The 19,921-nt window shown below is 49.4% G+C and overlaps 1 protein-coding gene across 1 annotated transcript; it reads left to right on the top strand.

Annotated features, from left to right (window-relative positions):
• The first annotated feature begins 4,562 nt into the window (after positions 1-4,562).
• HROB (homologous recombination factor with OB-fold) lies at positions 4,563-19,921 on the top strand. Its single transcript, XM_055326448.1, has 10 exons — positions 4,563-4,744; positions 5,667-5,717; positions 9,547-10,689; positions 11,945-12,028; positions 13,787-13,927; positions 14,750-14,858; positions 15,043-15,128; positions 15,390-15,515; positions 17,059-17,176; positions 19,306-19,921. Exons 1-10 carry the CDS (start codon positions 4,742-4,744, stop codon positions 19,395-19,397), a joined length of 1,953 nt encoding a protein of 650 aa, XP_055182423.1. The 5' UTR covers positions 4,563-4,741; the 3' UTR covers positions 19,398-19,921.

The raw sequence follows: 19,921 nt of genomic DNA, 5'->3' as shown, positions 1-19,921 counted from the left end.
TACCTGCTGGGGTCAGGACCCCATAATCGGGTTTCCGGGGTGGGAAGGGGGGGATGCAGACCGCTTAGTCTGTGGAGAACAAGCCTGAGTTTCGGTCTTGTTTACCCGTGGGTATTTACATTTAAATTAATTAAAATTAAATACAATTAAAACTTCAGTTTCTCAATCTGACTAGCTACATTGCAAGTGATCAGTAGCCAGGTGTGACTAGTAGCTACTCTGTTGGACAGAGCAGATAGAAAATACTTCCATCAACACAGAATGGTCTATCAGTAGCGCTGGTCTACACAACCTTCACACACAAAGCTGCACAAATAGATCAGCCTTCCCCCAGACACTCAGCACTACCCTCTATGCAGCTCACAACAGACATTTAATTCCACACACTCAGTCACACAACACCCACCCAATAACAAGGCCGTGCAAGACTCTCAGTGTGTATACACATTTGCAGCGTATGCCACTGTCCATACCAAGGCAAATGTAAATATAAACACATAAACACACATCATCACACTGATTCACATGCAACGGCTCATACAATAAAAATACAAATTAGGGCAAAATGCATTTGCAAATATGCTGAAATAGATACAAACTCAAACCATGTGGTTCTCATAACAAATCTCAGCACATGTTCCCAAACTCAAGTAGGGGGGAAGGGAACCCACATTGCTGAGCCCCGGCCAAAATGCCAGGCATGGAGTTAGCCATTTCAATGCATTGATTCATTTAATCTCACAGCAACCTTGCAAGGAAGATATATTATTCCATTCAATGGATGAGACAGTTAAGTTTCAGAGAGGTAAAGTAAATTATTCAAGGTCATGCAGCCAGTTAGCAACAGGATCAAATATAAACCAAGATTCGTCTAACTTCATAGCCAATACAGCATGCTGTCTCCAAACATACATGCACAGGCATGCATGTGCATATACGCACACACACACACAGATACTCAATGTGTACCCTCCTTTGTACCTAAGACAGTAAATCTTCTCATCCAGCAACTGCAGGGATTTTTGGAAGTAAGCATGGAGTTGCCCAAATTAATTTACATTCCTTCCTGAGAAATGGCATTAAGTCATTCAACAAACACTTGCTGATTGTCTTCCATGTGTCAAGCCCTGTGCCAATGCTGGTTCACAAAGGAAATGCCACAGTTGTTGCCCTGAAGGAGTTCGATGTCCAGGAGGGAGGTGTGAGGAAAACCTAAAGATAATATAGGATGCACAAGAGACATAAGGTATAATGGAAGTAGTCCAAAAATGCAGAGAACCAAGAGAAGCTAAGCTGGGTCTCCTGGAGCAGTAAGGAAGGCTTCTTAGAGAATGCAGCCTGTGAGCTGGGGCATGAAAGAGGAGTGGGAGGGAGAGGGATTGGCATTGATTGGGAGAGTGGTTGAGAGATGAGCTAGGGCAGGGAGACAAATGTCAGACACTGCAGGCCCTGGGGATTTTATATGTCATCCCCCAGCAACTGGGGAATTGAACATTTTCTTTGGTGGGAAATAGTATCCCATTTGCATGTTAGAAAGAATGGACAGAAGGGAGGAGATCTTAGACTAGAGAGATCATGCAGGAAGCTACCACCATAGCCCAGGCAGGAGTTGGTAAGGCCTGATGCACAGTGGAAGGCATCTGGGCAAGGTGAGGGATAGACAAGGATGGGGGAGTTGGGGTATATCCTGTTGCTGAGAAAGATCAAGGCAACAGATTACTGACCCATGAAAATGTGATAAAACACATGGATTCTCTCTCAGAACAAGGCATATATGCATATGCACATTATCTTTGGCACATAATTATAGGGGACTTTTTTTTAAGATTTTATTTATTTATTCATGAGAGACACACACAGAGAGAAGCAGAGACACAGGCAGAGGGAGAAGTAGGCTCCATACAGGGAGTCCTATGTGGGACTCCAGGATCACGCCCTGAGCCAAAGGCAGATGCTCAACTCAACCGCTGAGCCACCCAGGTCTCTCTTATAGGGGACTTATATTCCCTGATGCCCCAGGTAGGAACCCAGTGTTTTGGAATTCTAACAGGCAAAACAACATGGTGGTTAAATCTGTGGAGGCTGGAATCAGACAACCTGCTTCCTCATCTCAGCTCTACCACCTATTACTTATATGAGCTTGGGCAAAACATTGACTCTCTCCTCTTCTGTAAAGCAGAAGTGATCCTAGCACCTATATCGAGGTTTGTTACAATGATCAAGTGAGCCACTACATGGAAAGTTCCAGAACCTTGCCTGGAACACAGAAAGTACTCAGGAAGTTCTGGCAGCTATTATTATGGGTTAAATCAGAGTGTTATTAAGACCCTCCCCGCTTCATGGAGAGCCTGGGTGCCTCAGTCTGTTAAGCATCTGACTTTGGCTAAGATCATGATCTTGGGGTCCTGGGATTGAGACCTGTGTTGGGCTCCCTGCTCAGCAGGGAGACTGCTTCTCCCTCTCCCTCTGCCCTGCACCACCCCTTGTGTGTACACACTCTCTCTGCCTCAAATAAATAAAATATATATTTTTTAAGTGACCCCCTCACTACACTCATTCCCCTTTGTACCCCACTTCATAGCTGGGGATCTGATGTCTTCTGCCGTGGCCCTCCATAGCCTAAGTCCTAGCACCCACTTTGCGCTTTCCCAGAATTCATCCCTTTCTTTTCTGCCTGAATCTTTCAGCTTGGGCAAGCCTGGTTCTGAGAACGCTAACTTCTCTTCTAAAAGGAGGGAAGGGCACCTGGGTGGTTCAGTTAGTTAAGTGTCTGCCTTTGGCTCAGCTCATAATCTCAGGCTCAGGTCATGATCTCAGGGTCCTCTGATCAAGCTCCTTGGCAGGCTTCCTGCTCAACAGGGAGTCTGCTTCTCCCTCTCCCTCTGCCCCTCCCCCCACTCATGTGTGTGCACTTGTGAGCTCTCTCTCTCTCAAATAAATAAATAAAATCTTTAAAAAAAATTAAATGTCCCAGGTCCACATTTTCCATTTGCTCCAACCACCTGCCCCCACCCCCATCCAGGTCCTAACAGGAGGTTGGGGCAGTAGTTGCCAAATTCATTTAACTTAGAAAAAAAGTGATGGAGGAGGCACTTGGGATTTCACTGAGAAGAGAAGGCCTGCAAGTGGGAGTGTTGGGGTTTTGTACCCCAGCTTGGAAGAAGCACAGAGGGTGTGAGGGGATGAGAGTTAGGGCTCCAGCTTCCATCTCCCACTGACATTCTTTCTTTCTTTTTTTTTTTTTTTTTTAAGATTTTATTTATTTATTCATGAGACAGACAGACAGAGAGGCAGAGACACAGGCAGAGGGAGAAGCAGGCTCCATGCAGGGAGCCCAACATGGGACTTGATCCGGGGTCTCCAGGATCACACCCCGGGCCAAAGGCAGCACTAAACCACTGAGCCCCCCCCCCCCCCCCCCCCCCCCCCCCCCCCCCCCGGGCTGCCCTCCCACTGACATTCTGGCTTCCATTCTGACATAGGACAGACAGGTAAACTGGTCCATAGAAAGCTATGATGGCTACCCAGAGGTGAGGCCAGGCCAGTTCCTGGGGAAGATCCAAGGTCCAAGGCTGGTTCAGATCACATCATTAGGAACTTGAATCAGCTACCTTCCTCCTGCCTTTTGGGTCCTTAAAACTATGCAGCCCTAGTGTCACTCCAACTAGCCCTATAATGACAAGCAAGAAGAAAAACAGAGTGAGGACCGAGGGCTGGCTCAGGGATGGACGCCCCTGCCCATTTCTCTGCACAACTATCCTGAAATATCTTTTGACCTGTGTCTCCCTGACTCGTGAATTTGAGGACACAAGGAGTCTTATTAATTTCCCTATCCTCACTGTTAAGTACTGTGCCAGATACAGGGCAGTCATTGTGTCATTCATTCAATAATTCTATGGAGCATTGTGCTAAGTGCTGGGGACAAAAATGTTGAACAAGCCAGACAAAGTGCCTGCCCTCATGGAGCTCATTTTTGTTTGCTTGTCTGTGTTGCTTGTTTTTTGGTACTGAAACCTGGGAGCTCATATTTTAGGGAGGAAGACACAAAATAAAGATGTAAACCACGATAATTATAAATCATGGAAAATGCTGAGAAGGAAATAGAGTGTTGGATGGGGGAAGGATGTTACTTGAGAGATAGGTGAGAGGGAAGATCTGGGGTCTAAGTTTAAATATGAAGGATAAAAGGAGCAAGACCTAGAACACCGTTGCTTAATATATGTCTTGCAAATATGGATAGATGGATGGTTGCGGCGGGCTGTAGTGTGAATGAGAGTTCTGCTCTAGGACCCAGTCCCTAGCGTGCTGAGCTCAAGAGAGGAGGGTGGGCGGGCCTGGGGACCCAAGATTTGCGATGGGCTCTCCCAGAACTCCTGTTGAACCAGCCGACCGGGCCCGAGAAGCCGCTGGGGGGCGCCCGAGAGCCCGCTCGTTTCCCTTTAAGGCCGAGGCGGAAGACCGACGGAAGAAGGGCCTTTGGGTCGGCGGGATAGAAATAGGCCCGCCCCTTTAAGAGGGCGGAGACGCTGGAGTGGCGGCCACTTCGAAAGCGGCCTCGGGCTCCGGCCCCCGGCTTCCCGGCGACCCTCTCTCTTCCCCCGCCCGCGTCGCAGAGCCGCGTCTTTCCGTCTTCGCACCAAGACACCCCGCAGCCCGGAGTCCGACTCTCCCGCCTGGGGCAAGCCGAGGCCCCTGCGTCCCCCCTTCCGCCCCGCACGGGCCGGACCCGTCCGCCGTCGCCATGGTAATGCCGCGCCCCGGGGCAGCGGAACTGCCTTCCAGCTTGCAGCCCCTCCCTCACTCGTGCGAGCTGCCTGCCCGGGTTAGGGTTCGGATCCTAGTTTGGTGGCTTCGGGACACCTGGACTCTAGCCAGGGCTTGGGAAGGTCCGCCCCACACACCTCCCTCGGGGCCTGTTTCCCTCGTGCTGCCTTCGTCTGTTCTTGGAGAGCTGGTCATCCCTCCCGGGGGCTCAAACGTCGCGCCTCCGCAGCGCCACCCCCTCCGCCTGGCCCGTACCCTCTGACCTTTGGACACCGGGGATGGGTTTGTCAGACGGCAGCTCTTGCTGTCCCGGCTTCTGGGGTTAGGCACAGCCTGCTGCTCTGGGCGTGACACAGGTCTAAGAGCTGGCCCCAGCAGCCCTGCTGTCTAGAAAGAAGGACCTGTGGCCTGGGGGATCCTACCCTCTTGGGACGCTGGCTCTGGCACATTGGATTCGCCAGAAGGAAACCACTTTTTTCAGAAACAAGGCCACTGTACTAGGCATGCTTCGATTTATAGTAGTCTGTCTTATGGTTGACATGCGTTCCCCAGGCCAAATCTTGGGATGTTGCAGAATCCTTAGGCCCCTGTGCATAGGGCTGGGTCTAAAGAATGACCCATGCTCCTTTTGGGAGTCTTCCCCTTGCCTCCTCCTCCCTCTTCCAAGGCCAATACAGATGAACCTGAGTGGATTATTTTTACTAGAAAGGATTCTAAATCACCTAAATCATTAAGTAAATCCCATCTCTTCCCTCCTCATCCCTTATTCTTCCCTCAGCACTCCCAAAAAACAACAGTACACCCGATGGTCTTGTTAGAATTGGAAAGCAGCAGAGTGAGGACAGAATGTACTTGCAAACAGTATTTCTCCTCCAACCTCAATTGCTTTGTTTTTCTTTCAGGCATGCAGTTTGCAGAAGCTGTTTACTGTGGAAGAGGAGTTTGAAGATGAGGTAAGGAAGTGTTGGTGATCAGAGAGATAGCAGAGGAGATCTTGAGTGGAAAACACCCAGACCCAGAACATTTTGAAGCAATGTGCCCCAGCCTCCTTTTACTTGACATGTATAGCTTTTTTGTCTGTGAGGAGCTGAGAGAAAATGAGACATGTAAACAACCTTCTTAACTGTTTTAGAGACAGAAAAAAAAAACCAGAGATGTGAGCTGCCTAATTGGCATACCTTTAAATTACAAGGGCCCTTGCCTGGAAGCTGTGTCATGTGGATGATTCAGTTCACCTTTATGATGGCATACTTGAGGTGGGAAGAAAGTTTATGGAGAGCCAGACAACACGGTTAGTGGATGACAGGAGGCCTGGGGTCACCAAGTGGCTATGTGAGCCAGGGCAAATTACTTCATTCTCTGGCCTTCTGTTTTCTCTTCTACAATAGAAAGGATGTTCTTTAACCTCAAATGCTCTTCCCTTCCCTCTCAGAAGATGAGGGATTAGACCAGATTGGAAGCTGGCATATTAAAATCACCCCTGCTGAGGCCCTACCCCACACCAATTAAATCGGAATTTCTGGGGATGCACCCAGGCAGGGCTATTTCTAATCCTGGGGTATAGTCAGGGATCACTAAACTAGCTGGCAATCCCCACAGCTCTCTACCCGCTCAAATCCAATGGATGTAGTTTCATCTGGAGGCCCCAAATTGCTACCTGGAATCCGTTTCAGAAATAGGTAGGATTTAAGTGAGTAAAACCCAAAAAAGATAAATTAACATGCTGAAGAGTATAGCACCAACAACCAGGGTGAGGTCTTGGCCTCCTTATTCATCTAGCATACATACACAATAAACTACATTTATAGAATAGAATTACTTTATTTTATCAATGACAAGCCATTCCAACTTACTTTTTGTCTCCCAGTGTTGTACTTTAAAAATCATGTTTAGAATTTGTCGAGATGGGGACTCCTGTGATCCTGGAGTCCCGGAATCAAGTCTCACATTGGGGTCCTGGCAGGAAGCCTGTTTCTCCCTCTGCCTGTGTCTCTGCCTTTCTCTGTGTCTCTCATGAATAAATAAATAAAAATCCTTAAAAAAAAAAAAAAAGAATTTATCGAGATGCCCAATTTGTACCTAGTATAGTGATGCACCAGGGACCCTTCTGGCAGCTCAAGCCCCACGTTCCCTTCCTTTGAGGCATTTGGTACCTAAGATTTGAAAGGGAAAACAGACCTTCCTCAGACCTCTTAAAAACTGGTCTATGGGTTGTCTCATTCATTGAGGCCCTAAGACATAGTGACAAGGGCACATATGGGTTCTAGTCCTGGTTCTGTGAAGTTACTTCGGAATCTCCGTTTCTACACCTGTAGAACAGGAATACTAATACGTTTTAGGGCCATCATGAAAATTCATTGAGAGAATTATAGTAAAATGTTTACAAAGTCCCTGGCACCCAAGGCAATTTCAAATTGTTAGTTGTTTTTATTATCACTTGGGGACTTGAATTTTGTTTTTACAAAAAAATTTAAAATTGCCAGCTTTGTTGAGAAGATGTGTCCTTGTCTTTGTCTTTCAGCTTTGGAGATGTGTGATTACAGGCTGAAAAAGTAACTGCTAAGTGCCCCCACTTGGGTCTTACCAAGTGATGGGAGAACTCCTGGGCCCGCAATGGGATTAAGAATAAAGGTTCCTGGGGCACCTGGCTGGCTCAGTCAGTGGAGCTTGTGATTCTTGATCTTGGGGTCTTGAGTTTGAGCCCTATGTTAAGCATAGAGATTACTTAAAAAAAAAAAAAAAAGTGAAGGACTCTGACAGCTCAGGTTTCTGTTCAGTCCCTTTCCCCCTTCCCAAGGCAGGTGACGTCATGTCTAAGAGTGAGCTCTTTCGGAGAAAAGGGATCTATCAGCCTCCAGGATCGTCAGGATTTTATTGCTACTGTAATTCTGACATTGTTATTATGGCTAAACTCCATGGTAGTCCTGCTGAAGTGTGCTACTCTCTTGATTATACACAAAGCAGGAAAAAAATCTTTCTCTGGCCCAGAGAATCCAATGCAGCAGCAGGGGATGGGGGTGGAGGGGACCTTCCTGTCAGTTAAATCAGCAGTTCTGACTCAAAAACACCCTCAGAACAGGTCTGTTGCTCTTGGAGGTGTCAATCTCACCTTGCTTCCCAACTGGAATCCATACTTAATTTAACTTACCTGAAAAGCTATATTTAACTTCTGCCTATTTTGCTGGATCTAAGGCCTCTCTGGCTTACTGAAGGCTGTGTGTGTGTGTGTGTGTGTGTGTGTGTGTGTGTGTGTGTGTTGGAGGGGGGAGGAAGGGGTTGAGGACGGGCAACATGACCATCTGGATAGACTCCTATTGCACAGGCTGGACACCAAAAAACATTTCCTTGAGATGGGTGTGCAACCTTGGGTGTTTTGATTCCTTAGGTGCCCTGGTATGTTTGCTTCTGCCACTCCCCTGACTGCCACTGCTCCTTCACCCCCTGAGAGAATCTACCTAAAGACTTAGCCTTTGAAATGTTTCTTTTTTTTTTTAAGACTTTTTTTCTTGGGATCCCTGGGTGGCGCAGCGGTTTGGCGCCTGCCTTTGGCCCAGGGCGCAATCCTGGAGACCCGGGATCGAATCCCATGTCGGGCTCCCGGTGCATGGAGCCTGCTTCTCCCTCTGCCTGTGTCTCTGCCTCTCTCTCTCTCTCTCTCTCTCTCTCTCTGTGTGTGTGTAACTATCATAAATAAAAATAAAAAATAAAAAAAATAAAAAAAAGACTTTTTTTCTTCAAGTAATTAATTTGTTTATTTTTTTTTAAAGAATTTATTTATTCATTCACGAGAGACACACAGAGAGAGGCAGAGACACAGGCCAAGGGAGAAGCAGGCTCCATGCAGAGAGCCTGATGCGGGACCTGGTCTCGGAATCCTAGGATCACACCCTGAGCCAAAGGCTGACGCCCAACCACTGAGCCATCCAGCTGTCCCTAATTGGTTTATTTTTTAGGAGGGGGAGGGGCTGAGAGAAAGGGAGAAAGAATCTCAAGCAGACTCCCCCCTAATTACAGAGCCTGTTGTGGGGCTTGATCTTAAATCTGAGACCATGACCTGAGCCTAAATTAAGAGTCAGATGCCACTGAGCCACCCAGGCGCCCAGTTAGTTACATACAGTGCTAAAGATTTTAAGTAATCTCTCCACACAATATGGGACTTGAACTCACGACCCCAAGATCAAGAGTTGTGTGCTCCACTGACTGAGCCAGCCAGATGCCCACCACCCTCAGACTTCTACCAGAAATATTCTGGGGCACCTGGCTGGCTCAGTGGTGGAGCATGTGACTCCTGATCCTGAGGTCATGAGTTTAAGTCCCATGTTGCATGTAGAGATTACTTTATTATTATTATTTTTTAAAGATTTTATTTATTTATTCATGAGAGACACACACACACAGAGAGGCACAGACACAGGCAGAGGGATAAGCAATCTCCATGCAGGGAGCCCAATGTGGGACTCGATCCTGGGTCTCCAGGACCACACCCTGGGCCAAAGGCAGCACTAATTGGCTGAGCCACCAGGGCTGCCCTAGAGATTACTTAAAAAAAAAAAAAAAAAAAAAAAAAAATCTTAAAAAAATCAATACAATCTACAAAAAAAAAATCTGGAAGCGGATGTATGGACAAGTTCAAAGGCGATGAGAGACTCCACCATTGCCTTCCATGCCTTGGTTTCTTGCTTACACATATCTACGCTTACGTGTATACCTGCCTAAAACTGTAAAAGCAGAGTATTTCTTGATTTCTAGATGCCAAGACTCACCACCTCTGCTTCTTTGTAGGACTTCTTGTCTGCCGTAGAGGATGCAGAGAACCAATTTGCTGGTTCACGGCCTATGAATGCTGGGTGCCTGAGACCTGTCTCTTCCAGGCTACAGGACACTGCACAGGCACAGTCTTCTGGGCAGTTGCCATCATGCCCCACTGCTCCTTCAGAGGCTTTAGGTCTGTCAGCCCTGGGACTCCATCTTCCTACCTCCAGCGTGCCCAGGGCCATCCAGAGTCCACCTTCCATAGGAACAACGCCCCTAAGACCTGTCTTGACTTCTAGCCATCAGAGACGAGTGACCCTGACAGAAGGGCTCAAAGAGCCAACCAGACCCCAGACCTCAGCCTCTCACCCCCTGCTCACATTTGAGAGTCAACAGCAGGTGACTGGTGGCTTTGAGGGGCCTGAACAAGATGACTTTGATGAGGTCCTGGCAAGCATGGACCTGGAGCTTGGAGTCCACAGTGAGCCCACAGGAATCTTGCCCACTTGGTGCCAGGAGGACTCAGCAGTGGCTAAAAAGGCCCGGGTAGCTGATCCGAGCAGGTCTTGCCCAAAGGAGCCCATGCCTGCCACCCACATGACTGGTGTCATGTCAGCCCACAATGAGCTTCCAGAACCTGTTGTTCACTGTAGGACTCCACAGCTCCACTTGAGATCTGGTGCCACAAGCAACCTTCCCGCCCCAAAGGCCCCAGGAGATCCTGCTCAGCAGCCCCCGTGGGAAGCCTGTCAGAAGGACCTCCCTCTTCAAGCACCACAGCCTCCCCAATCTGCTAGCGGGCCTATTCAGAGCAGCCTTCAAAACCATTTCCCTGGTCACTCATTCCAGGCTCCAAATGCCCACTTATATGGCAAATCTCATTTTCCCGGACCACGGACTCCCAACTCCATCTGTTCTATTCCCTCAAGGACTATCTCTGGATCATTTCCTCAGAGCACCTTACAACCCCGAGCTCCAGCATCTTCTGTCAGGTGTCCTGTCAGCACCCCACGGAGCCCCCATTCCTCCCTGCCTCCCCAGGCAGTCTTGCAGTCTCCCATAGTTACCAACCACCTGGTGCAGCTGGTCACTGCCGCCAACCGGACACCCCAGCAACCTGCCCACACCAAAACACGCCGCTTCCCCGGCCCGGCAGGTATCCTGCCTCATCAGGTGAGGGGCAGCATCTATTCAGCAGAAGCCAAAGCTGTCCAGGACATTAGGGGTGGGGGGCAAGGGGGAGAAGCAAAGTTCCAGTGCCATCCAGTCCCAGAATATCTTCACTCCTAGGGGGTGGGAGGGAAGGAAGGAAGTGCAGAGAGAGGGTTTTCAAAGCTATGGAAGAAGTCAAAAGAAGTGAGAAGAACTGAATGCTTGAAACACCACAGGTGAGAGTGGTGCTTCAAGCTCTAAGAACTTCATGACTTCCTTTTGTTGAGCACCTACTGTTTTGCTAGCCCTGGGACAGGAAGATTCACTCACATAACGTTTGGTAAGGACTTGTATGCGTTGGGCAATTTGCTTGGAACTGAGAATGCAGAGGTTAAAATAGAAATAGCTCCTGTCCCAAGCTGTCCACAGCACTGTGGAAATAGATGCAAAGGAACGATTATACGTAAAATGCAGAGTGTCCCTGGATGCTGCGGAGACACTGGGTTCCTTGGGCTTGCTCTGTAAGCTTTGAAGGTACAGGCAGGAGGTTAACAGGTGTGTATGGGAAGGCTGTGCTCAGGGAGACCTTTCAGCAGTGGGAAGACAGGAAAGAGCACATGCGAAGGCAGAGGTGCAAGGGCAGGATGCTGTCCGAGGTACATGGAATAGTTCGCTGTGGCCAGCGTGTGGGGTGAGTGTGCAGAAGCTGTGCTGCATTGACAGTTCAGATTTCAGCAATGGTAGAGGGACAGTATCCATGAAACTGTCTCGGATCAGATCACAGATAGCAGGACCCCGAGGGTCTGGTCTCCTTGTGATTGGTGCACCCCTTTTCTCGCATTCTAGGGGTGGTTCATATAATTTCTGCCTGTTCCTTGCTCTTTGCTAGCACTTCACAGGAAATCCAGCAACGCCGTCTGCATTCCTCCTGGGCTGGGTCTCTGTAGGGAAGGGCTAGGTCCCTGAGAAGGGACCTGGGGAAAGCTGACCCGTGCCTGTGCCCAGCCTCTCTATCCGGGTCATTGCCTCCTTCAGGAAGCCCTGTGTTTTGCTCCTGGGCCAGCTTCAGCTTCCTCACATTCCCAAAACAATCCCCAAAGCATCTTTTTTGAGCTGCCAACAAGGCTCCTGAGACTTCGTTAGGAGAGATGTGATATGTGTTAATTGTCCCCGATAGTTTCCTGAACTCATTATGTAACCCAAACAAGAAGCTGTACTTGTAAGTAACAGCTGCTGTGCTTGCTCCTGCCCTCCCCTCTTCTCTCTCCCCTTGTAGCACAGTGGGAAGAATCTGGAGGAGATCATGGTTTCTACACCCCAGACTCCAACTCACGGTGCTCTGGCTAAATTCCGGACAGAGGTAACCATTTCTCTGCAAATGCTGACTTCCTGGGCATCATTTAAGAGTGAGGGACATTCCCTGCATGTTGAGGAGTTGAGAAGCAGACTGTGCTGCTGGGCCTGTTACCAAGGTCATGCATCAACGGCATGTGGGGAAGGCGGCAATTTTACTGGCATAAGGTGAAGCCTGTCCTGATGTAGACCCATGCCATGTGTCCAGTCTTCGTTCTCATCTAAGAAAGGCCCAGCTAACTCCCATCTTCCTTCAGGAGAGGGGAGTGTAATAAGTATTCGGAAATTGTATCTCGGGAATCCCTCCTCTCGGGTTTCTGGAAATTGAGCTGGGAAGGATCTGCCTTCACCTGGCCTCCAGTAGGAGGCCTTTTTGGTGGGTGAGACCCATCTTCCCTACTCACTGGGATTCTCGTTGACCTGCTCTGCCCTCAGACCCACTTTTGCTTTTAATTCTCTCTAGCAGTTTTCACTCTTGACTGCAGTTCTACAGACCCACCAATCTGCTTCAGATCCAAACCAGCAAATACTCATTTGGACACAAAGCATTTTTTTTAAAGATTATTTAGTTATGAGAGAAAGGAGAGAGAGAGAGCATGAGCAGGGGAAGGAGCAGAGGGAGAAGGACAAGTAGACTCTGTGCTCAGTGGGAAACCTGACACAGGCTCGATCTCAGGACCCTGAGATCATGACCTGAGCTGAAACCAAAAGTCTAATGTTCAACCAACTAAGCCACCCAGGTGCCCCAAAGCATTTTTTTTTTAAGATTTTATTTATTGGAGCACATGGGTGGCTCATTGGTTAAGCATCTGCCTTCAGCTCAGGTCATGATCTCAGGGTTGTGGGATCCAGTCCTACATCAGGCTCCCTGCTCAGTGGGGAGCCTTCTTCTCCCTCTCCCTGTCCCTCTGCCACTCTCTCACTCCCACTCTCTCTCAAATAAATAAAATATTTTTTAAAAAAATTTATTTCTTTCAGATAGCATGAGCACGGTGGAGAGGGAGGGGTAGAAACAGACTCCCCACTGAGCAGGATGCCCAACATGGATGGGGCTTGATCCCAGGACCCTGAGATCATGACCTGTGCCAAAGGCAGACGCTTAACCAACTGAGTCACCAAGGTGCCCCAAAGCATTTTTTAATATAAAAAGGTTAATAATTGGGATGCCTGGGTGGCTCAGCGGTTGAGTGTCTGCCTTTGGCTCAGGGCGTGATCCTGTAGTCCCAGGATCAAGTCCCACATCGGGTTCCCTGCATGGAGCCTGCTTCTTCTGCCTACGTCTCTGCTTCTCTCTCTGTGTGTCTCTCATGAATAAATAAATTAAATCTTAAAAAAAAAAAAAGGTTAATAGTTAAGCCAGAGGCATCCCAAATAAAATATGACTGGTCTCAGAATGGCTAAGGCACTCCGAAAGCCTGTCATTGTATGTGGGGGCTCTCTGGCCCTAAGACTTCTTGAGTCTATTACATAAAGAGACCAGCATGGATAGCCTTTTGCTTCAACGCAACTAAAATAAAAATTAAAATAAAATAAAATAAAATAATAAAATAAAATAAATAAAATACACCTTTGCTATTGCTGCTAAGTGAAAGATGGGCTATGCAACAAGATCTCATACCATTTTGTGATGTAGGAGAGGAGGGACTGTGGCCACCATGCTACGGGGAATTTGCTCTCCCCTGCCAGCCCTCCATCCTGTCTCAGTCAAGGTCTGTAGCAGAGTGGATCCATTAATGCAGGCTCCCCGTCTGCCTTGTGGTGCCAGATTGTTACTACTTCCCAGCCATCAGTGGAGGAGGATTTTGGGCGAGGGCCCTGGCTGGCCATGAAATCTGCTCTGGGCTTGGATGAGAGAGACCCTACCTGCTTCCTCTGTGCCTATAGCATCGTCATGGTGTTGCGGAAGGTAAGGATCCTGGGTACTCAGATGCAGAAGAAAGACTGTTTTTATCCTTCTTACCAAGCTGCTATCCTACTCCACCTTAGGGAAGGGGTTGTCCGTTTGCTCCCTCTTACCCCAGGCCTAACTCTGAGCAGCAGCATGGAGTCCCTTTGGTTGTATCCACCACTCACCTAGCATTTCACTACTATCCACAGTGTTGGGTACAGTTGGAAGGAGAAGTGGGTTATGGGTATGTCTCTGGATATCCAGGCCCCAGATGAGGTGTGATATGCACACTGTTACCCTACGAGCTTCCTAGAGGTCAAGAGTCAAGTGCGGACACATGCCCATGGCCTGCAGTGATGGAGCTCTGTATAAATACATATATGCTGGGGATGCCTGGGTGGCTCAGCAGTTGAGCGTCTGTCTTTGGCTCAGGGCGTGATCCTGGAGTTCCAGGATCGAGTTCCACATCGGGCTGACTCTGTGGAGCCTGCTTCTCCCTCTGCCTGTGTCTCTGCCTCTCTATGTGTCTCTCATGAATGAATGAATGAATGAATGAATGAATGAATGAATGAATGAATAAATAAATAAAATCTTTAATTAAAAAAAATACACATATGCTGGAGAAAGGAAGCAAGGGGGATAAATGGGACCTGCCAACCTGGAGTCCACTAGAGAGAGACAGAATGAGTCCTTTTTACTGCCTTTTTGCCCTCCACAAAAGGAAGATCATCACCACATCTGCATCCTGCCTTCCCCCCAGCCCTTGGGTTGTCCCAACACACTTGGGAACCTCACAGGTGGGATGTGGCTTGTTCATCAGATGCCTCTTCTTGTCACCAGGCAGCCCTGAAGCAGCTTCCCAGGAACAAGGTCCCCAGCATGGCAGTGATGATCAAGTCCCTGAGTCGGAGTACAGTAGATGCCAGTGTGGTATTCAAGGACCCCACAGGTGAGGAGTTCAAGGACCCCTGGGAGCATTTGATGAGTGGCCTTCATTGAGCTGAGATGAGGAGGAGTCATCCTCTCCATCCAGAGATGGGAAAATTGAGGCAGTGAGCAGCCCACTTCCCAGTCAGGGTCCAAACCACTTTGCTGCCCTTGCCCCAGACTGACGGGCCATGTGGTATTTGCAGGAGAGATGCAGGGCACGGTGCACAGGTTGCTGCTCGAGACACGTCAGAGTGAGCTGAAGCCTGGTTCGGTGCTTCTGCTAAAGCAGGTATGGGGAGCTTCTCTCTGGCCTGCCCGCCCTGGAGAGGGCCCCCCTAGTTGTCTGTCTGGCTCCTATTCTTCAAGGTAGATGGGGATGAGGGGAAGATGGTGTGGTAGGTGGGGCTACTGTGGCACCAGGGCTGGGCAGAAGTGGTTTGTGTGACCCTGGTGCAGAGGCCAGCAGGGGAGAGGCCAACAGGAACCAGGCAGCATCAGACAGCATCTAGTGCTCTGTGAGGGCACTCACCTTCCCCTTCCTCCACTCCAGGTGGGAGTGTTTTCTCCTTCGCTCCGAAATCACTACCTCAATGTGACGCCCAACAACTTAGCCCATGTTTACAGCCCAGATTCTGGGGATGGGAACTTTCTCAAGCCATTGCAGCCCTTCCCCGAGGTAAGAGGAGCGGGTTGGAGTGGGGGCTGGCTGATAGGATGGATCTTCTGGTATCTTCTCCTCCTATACCCTGGGGAGCAGAGGTGTGAAGGGGGCAGTGGCCCTGAGTTGAAGAGATGCCTTTGGGGACAGGGCCATCTCCTCCTGTTCCTGGTCCAGCCGCCTGCCAGACGGTACAGTAATAGGACCTAGAGTATCTGGCTTCTTGGTGATCTGATGGCAGGCTTAAGCATCGGAGAGGATAGGAGTCACTTGAGAACTAACCAAGTTGTGGGTGCCCCAGGCGGTGTGGCCCTCAGCAGGTGACTAAGGGTCAGATCCACTACAGGTAGCAGTGCATATGGCTTGTCATGTGAGCCAGCCCCTGCTCTGTGTCTTCCCTCCTGGCCTCCACCTCCCCTAAGTGAGGGGGCACCCACACAGAACTCAAGTGGGGACACTCCCCTTTGGGAACTCAGGGAGACGGGTTCCAGGGAGCTCCACTCCAGGTTCCAGGGTAAAGAGGGCAGAGCCAGGCCTTAACTTGGCATACAGTGTCTCTCCTCCCCCAGCCCCCACCCACTGTGGCCACCTCTACCCTTCCTGGGATCCTGAGTTGTTGTCATGGCCTGGCCTGGGGGTCAGGAGACCTGGGTCATGTCCCTGCTCTGCTGGTAATTTGTAACGTGACCTTGGGCAAGTCCTGTCCCCACCCCCACTATTGCTTCATCTATAAAGCGAATGGGTTAGACCTAATGACTTCTACTCAAGTTACACCTTTAGGTGTGACATGCTACTTTCATTTCCCTCACCTTTCCCTTAACCTTCCACATTTTCTCAAAATCACCCACTTCCAAAAAATCATCTTTCTCTTTTAAATTTCAAGATACCCATACTCATTGACAAAAATCGAAATGGTATGGAATAAAGCAAAACATGAAACTCACTCTTCTCCATTCCCATCCCCTAGGGCTAACCATGGTTAACAGTTTAATGTCCATTACCTTTCTGTATGTTAGCAAATGTGGGGACTGTTAAAAGCATGCTCTCTCTCTCGCTCTTTCTCTCTCTCTTTTTTTTAAGGGTGGGGTGGGGAAGGACAGAGGGAGAGAGAAAATCTTAAGCAGGCTCCATACCCAGTGCATGAGCCCAGCACGGGGCTTGATCTCACAACCCCTGAGATCATGACCTGAGCCGAAATCAAGAGTTGGACACTAGACCAACTGAGCTACCCGGGTGCCCCTAAAAGCTCACTTTTAATCCTAGGCTAAGTCTTCGACATATTTCTGAGTGGTGTCTTTCATTCTCTGCCCCAGCTATATATAGATTTACTAAAACACCAGATACCAACAGAATTAGGAAAGAAAATCGCCCCAAATTATCTGCTATTTTAGATGTTTGGTATTTCAGCTCCTTCCTCTCGGTGACTGACCTCTGCCACACTCCTCTGCTGTGTCTTTCCTGAACTCCCACCTATTCCTTTGAGGTTGTGTGGGTGGACATGGAACTATCCAGAGGGATGTCAGGGGCCACAGGCATTAGTAACCAGGCTCTCTGTTCCCAGGACCCAGGAAGCATCTCTGGCAACCTCCATCATGAGACTGCAAAGTCTGGAAAAGGCTTCAGAACAGCACAGAACACAGAGGCAGGGGCATCCCCTGAGGAAGAATTCCCAGAAGCGGGTAAGACAGTCAGCCCACCCAGGAGCAGAGGAGGTTCTCCTTCCATTTCCTTTTGGACAGTGCAGCCAAGGGAATGTGGCTGCATCTGCTCCCTCCTTCTGTGAATCTTTAGGTCTTACAGAATCTTTTTTTTTATTTATTTATTCATGAGAGAGAGAGAGAGAGAGAGAGAGAGAGGCAGAGACACAGGCAGAGGGAGAAGCAGGTTCCATGCAGGGAGCCTGATGTGGGACTCGATCCCTGGTCTCCAGGATCACACCCTGGGCTGAAGGCGGTGGTAAACCGCTGAGCCATCTGGGCTGCCCGGTCTTACAGAATCTTAAATCAGATGTGGGGTCTTTTTTGGCAGGGCTGTGGGCCATGAACCAATTAACAGTATGATAGGGGCCACATAAAGCCAATACAGTGTGACCCACAGGGCTCCCCCCATTTCTAGGCCATGTGCTGTTAATCACAAGGAGAAGATGGACTGACACCATCCTTGTACCACAACCTTGAGTCTTCTGAGGACTGATGGCCAGACCACAGAGGCAGAGGATTTCCCCATCCTGACTAAGCTCAGAGACCCTCCAGGCAGTGCTAAGGAGTCGAACATCCATGTGGTTAGGGTGGGATTAGGATACAGACATGTTAGGGTATGGCTAGCTGTTTCCTCAGGAGGCAGCATCACCCAAGTGAAGCTAGCATAGCCCAAGTCTGATTACCTTTTGATTCCATAAATTCAATCTTGTCTGGCCCCAAAGTTTATGGGATTATGAGTATGTCACATTAACCAAATTCACATTAGACCAGCCCATTTTTAAATTTATTATGATTTTTTAATTTATTTATGAAAGACACAAAGAGAGAGGCAGAGACATAGGCTGAGGGAGAAGCAGGCTCCCTGTAAGGAGCCTGATGTGGGACTCGATCCTGGATCCAGGGATCACGCTCTGGGCCAAAGGCAGACACTCAACCACTGAGCCATCTAGGTGTCCCTTTAATTAAATTTTGAATGCCACCAGACTTCTTCCAGCAGCAACATAAATCGAGTGCTCTCTGCCAGACAGAAGCCAGCCTCTGCAGGTGTAGTTTCTAGTCTGACTGGCTCTGTGGGCTGCCTGAGTCCATCCATCACACAGGAGTTTTCTTTTTTTTTTTTTTAACAATTTTTTTAATTTTTATTTATTTATGATAGACATACAGAGAGAGAGACAGGCAGAGACACAGGCAGAGGGAGAAGCAGGCTCCATGCACCGGGAGCCCGATGTGGGATTTGATCCCGGGTCTCCAGGATTGCGCCCTGGGCCAAAGGCAGGCGCCAAACCGCTGCGCCACCCAGGGATCCCACACAGGAGTTTTCTAACTGGAAGCTGTGACTCTGGCATCAGATGGAGCTGGAGTCTGCTCACCAGGGGCAGTTTGTTTGACCTCTTTAAACTCCGTTCTCTCAGATAAAGTGGGGATTGTAACAGGAAGAGCCATGCTCTGCAAAGAATATTGCGAGGACTGAAAGAGATGAGTACAGCAGGTGTGGCCCTGTGCCCGGCACAGAGCATGCGCTCAGTGAGTGTTAGCCACTATTGTTAACAGTAATAGTACCAGCAGGGATTACTGAGGTCAGCTCTATTTCCGAGTTCTCAGACATAAGCACCCAGCTGAGAACTACCGTCAGGGACAGTTACTTCCTTCCAAATGCCCAGGAAAGCCCATCAGGGAAGGGGCTGATGTCTTGCACTATTCTGGTGAGAAACCAGATTAATGAATGCCATGATTCTGAATGCATCTAATGGCTTTTCCCAGCCTTTTGTCTTCCTCTGTCCAATGAGAGGGCTGCACTAGAGGACCTCTGAAGCCTATCTGCTCCAGCACTATGCCTCTGGATAGAAAGAGAGGCATCACCAAGGCCGAGGGGGAGTGTCTTTCTTGACAGAAAGGCCCGGGATTTTGTCCCTGCCTGGGGGGCGGGGGGGGGGGAACCGAGGAAAGATGGGAGTCAGGCCAGCCTCAGGCCCGTTAGCACAGTCACCACTGCCCAGGGGGAGTGTGGCTGGGTCCAGGCTCCCCTGAAAGGCAGGAGCTTTGGACCTGAGTCATGTGGAGGCTCTAACATCCCTAAGTCTACCTACCCTCTCCATCTCCCCCTGCAGATGACCTGGATGGGCTCCTGAGTGAGCTCCCTGAAGACTTCTTCTGTGGGACCAGCAGTTGGGACTGCCCCAAGGCAGGGCACTTACCCTAAGCAGTCAGCCTCTCAGCACCCAGGCAAGGCTCTGGCTGTGTCTGATCGGGTCCAAGGGAGAGAGGAAGCCCAGCATGATGGGAGAATAAACAAAGCAGAGGACTTTTATGGTTGCCCCCACCCTGGATGCTTTCCCTAAGGAATGCCCTCGTCTCTCGGATTTTGCACTACTGTCACTCTGGATCTTCCTTTGGCATTCCAGAACTCAGTCCTGGGATGGCCCTTCTGCATTTCTCTGCTCTACTGTCCTCCAAGTCCTTCCTACAGAAGAAATGCAACTGTTGCTTCTCCACTTGCCAACCAGGAAGGTGCGCCCCTCTCCTGCCTCACCTGGACATTAGAGCACCCTGATCCCTTCACTCCCTATTCCCTGGACAGCTGAGGAGTCCCACCACATCAGTGGTGACCTATCCCTCTGGTCAGGGGAGGAACACACTCAGACTTCCCTCTGCTTTGGTTCTCGAGGCCTAGAGCTGCCCAGCTCACCTGTGTGCCAGGCTCCTGGGAGCAGGAGGTAGGGGGCA

This window comes from Nyctereutes procyonoides, unplaced genomic scaffold (assembly GCF_905146905.1).
Source record: "Nyctereutes procyonoides isolate TBG_1078 unplaced genomic scaffold, NYPRO_anot_genome, whole genome shotgun sequence".
NCBI classification, from domain to species: Eukaryota; Metazoa; Chordata; class Mammalia; order Carnivora; family Canidae; genus Nyctereutes; species Nyctereutes procyonoides.
Note: the sequence above shows the minus strand (reverse complement) of the source record. Positions and strands in the feature narration are given on the sequence as shown.

Excerpts from the sequence above, each read along its gene's own strand:
- HROB (XM_055326448.1), top strand. Across the intron at positions 13,928-14,749 it reads TCGTCATGGTGTTGCGGAAG|GCAGCCCTGAAGCAGCTTCC; the intron begins GTAAGGATCCTG and ends TCTTGTCACCAG. Across the intron at positions 15,516-17,058 it reads CATTGCAGCCCTTCCCCGAG|GACCCAGGAAGCATCTCTGG; the intron begins GTAAGAGGAGCG and ends CTCTGTTCCCAG.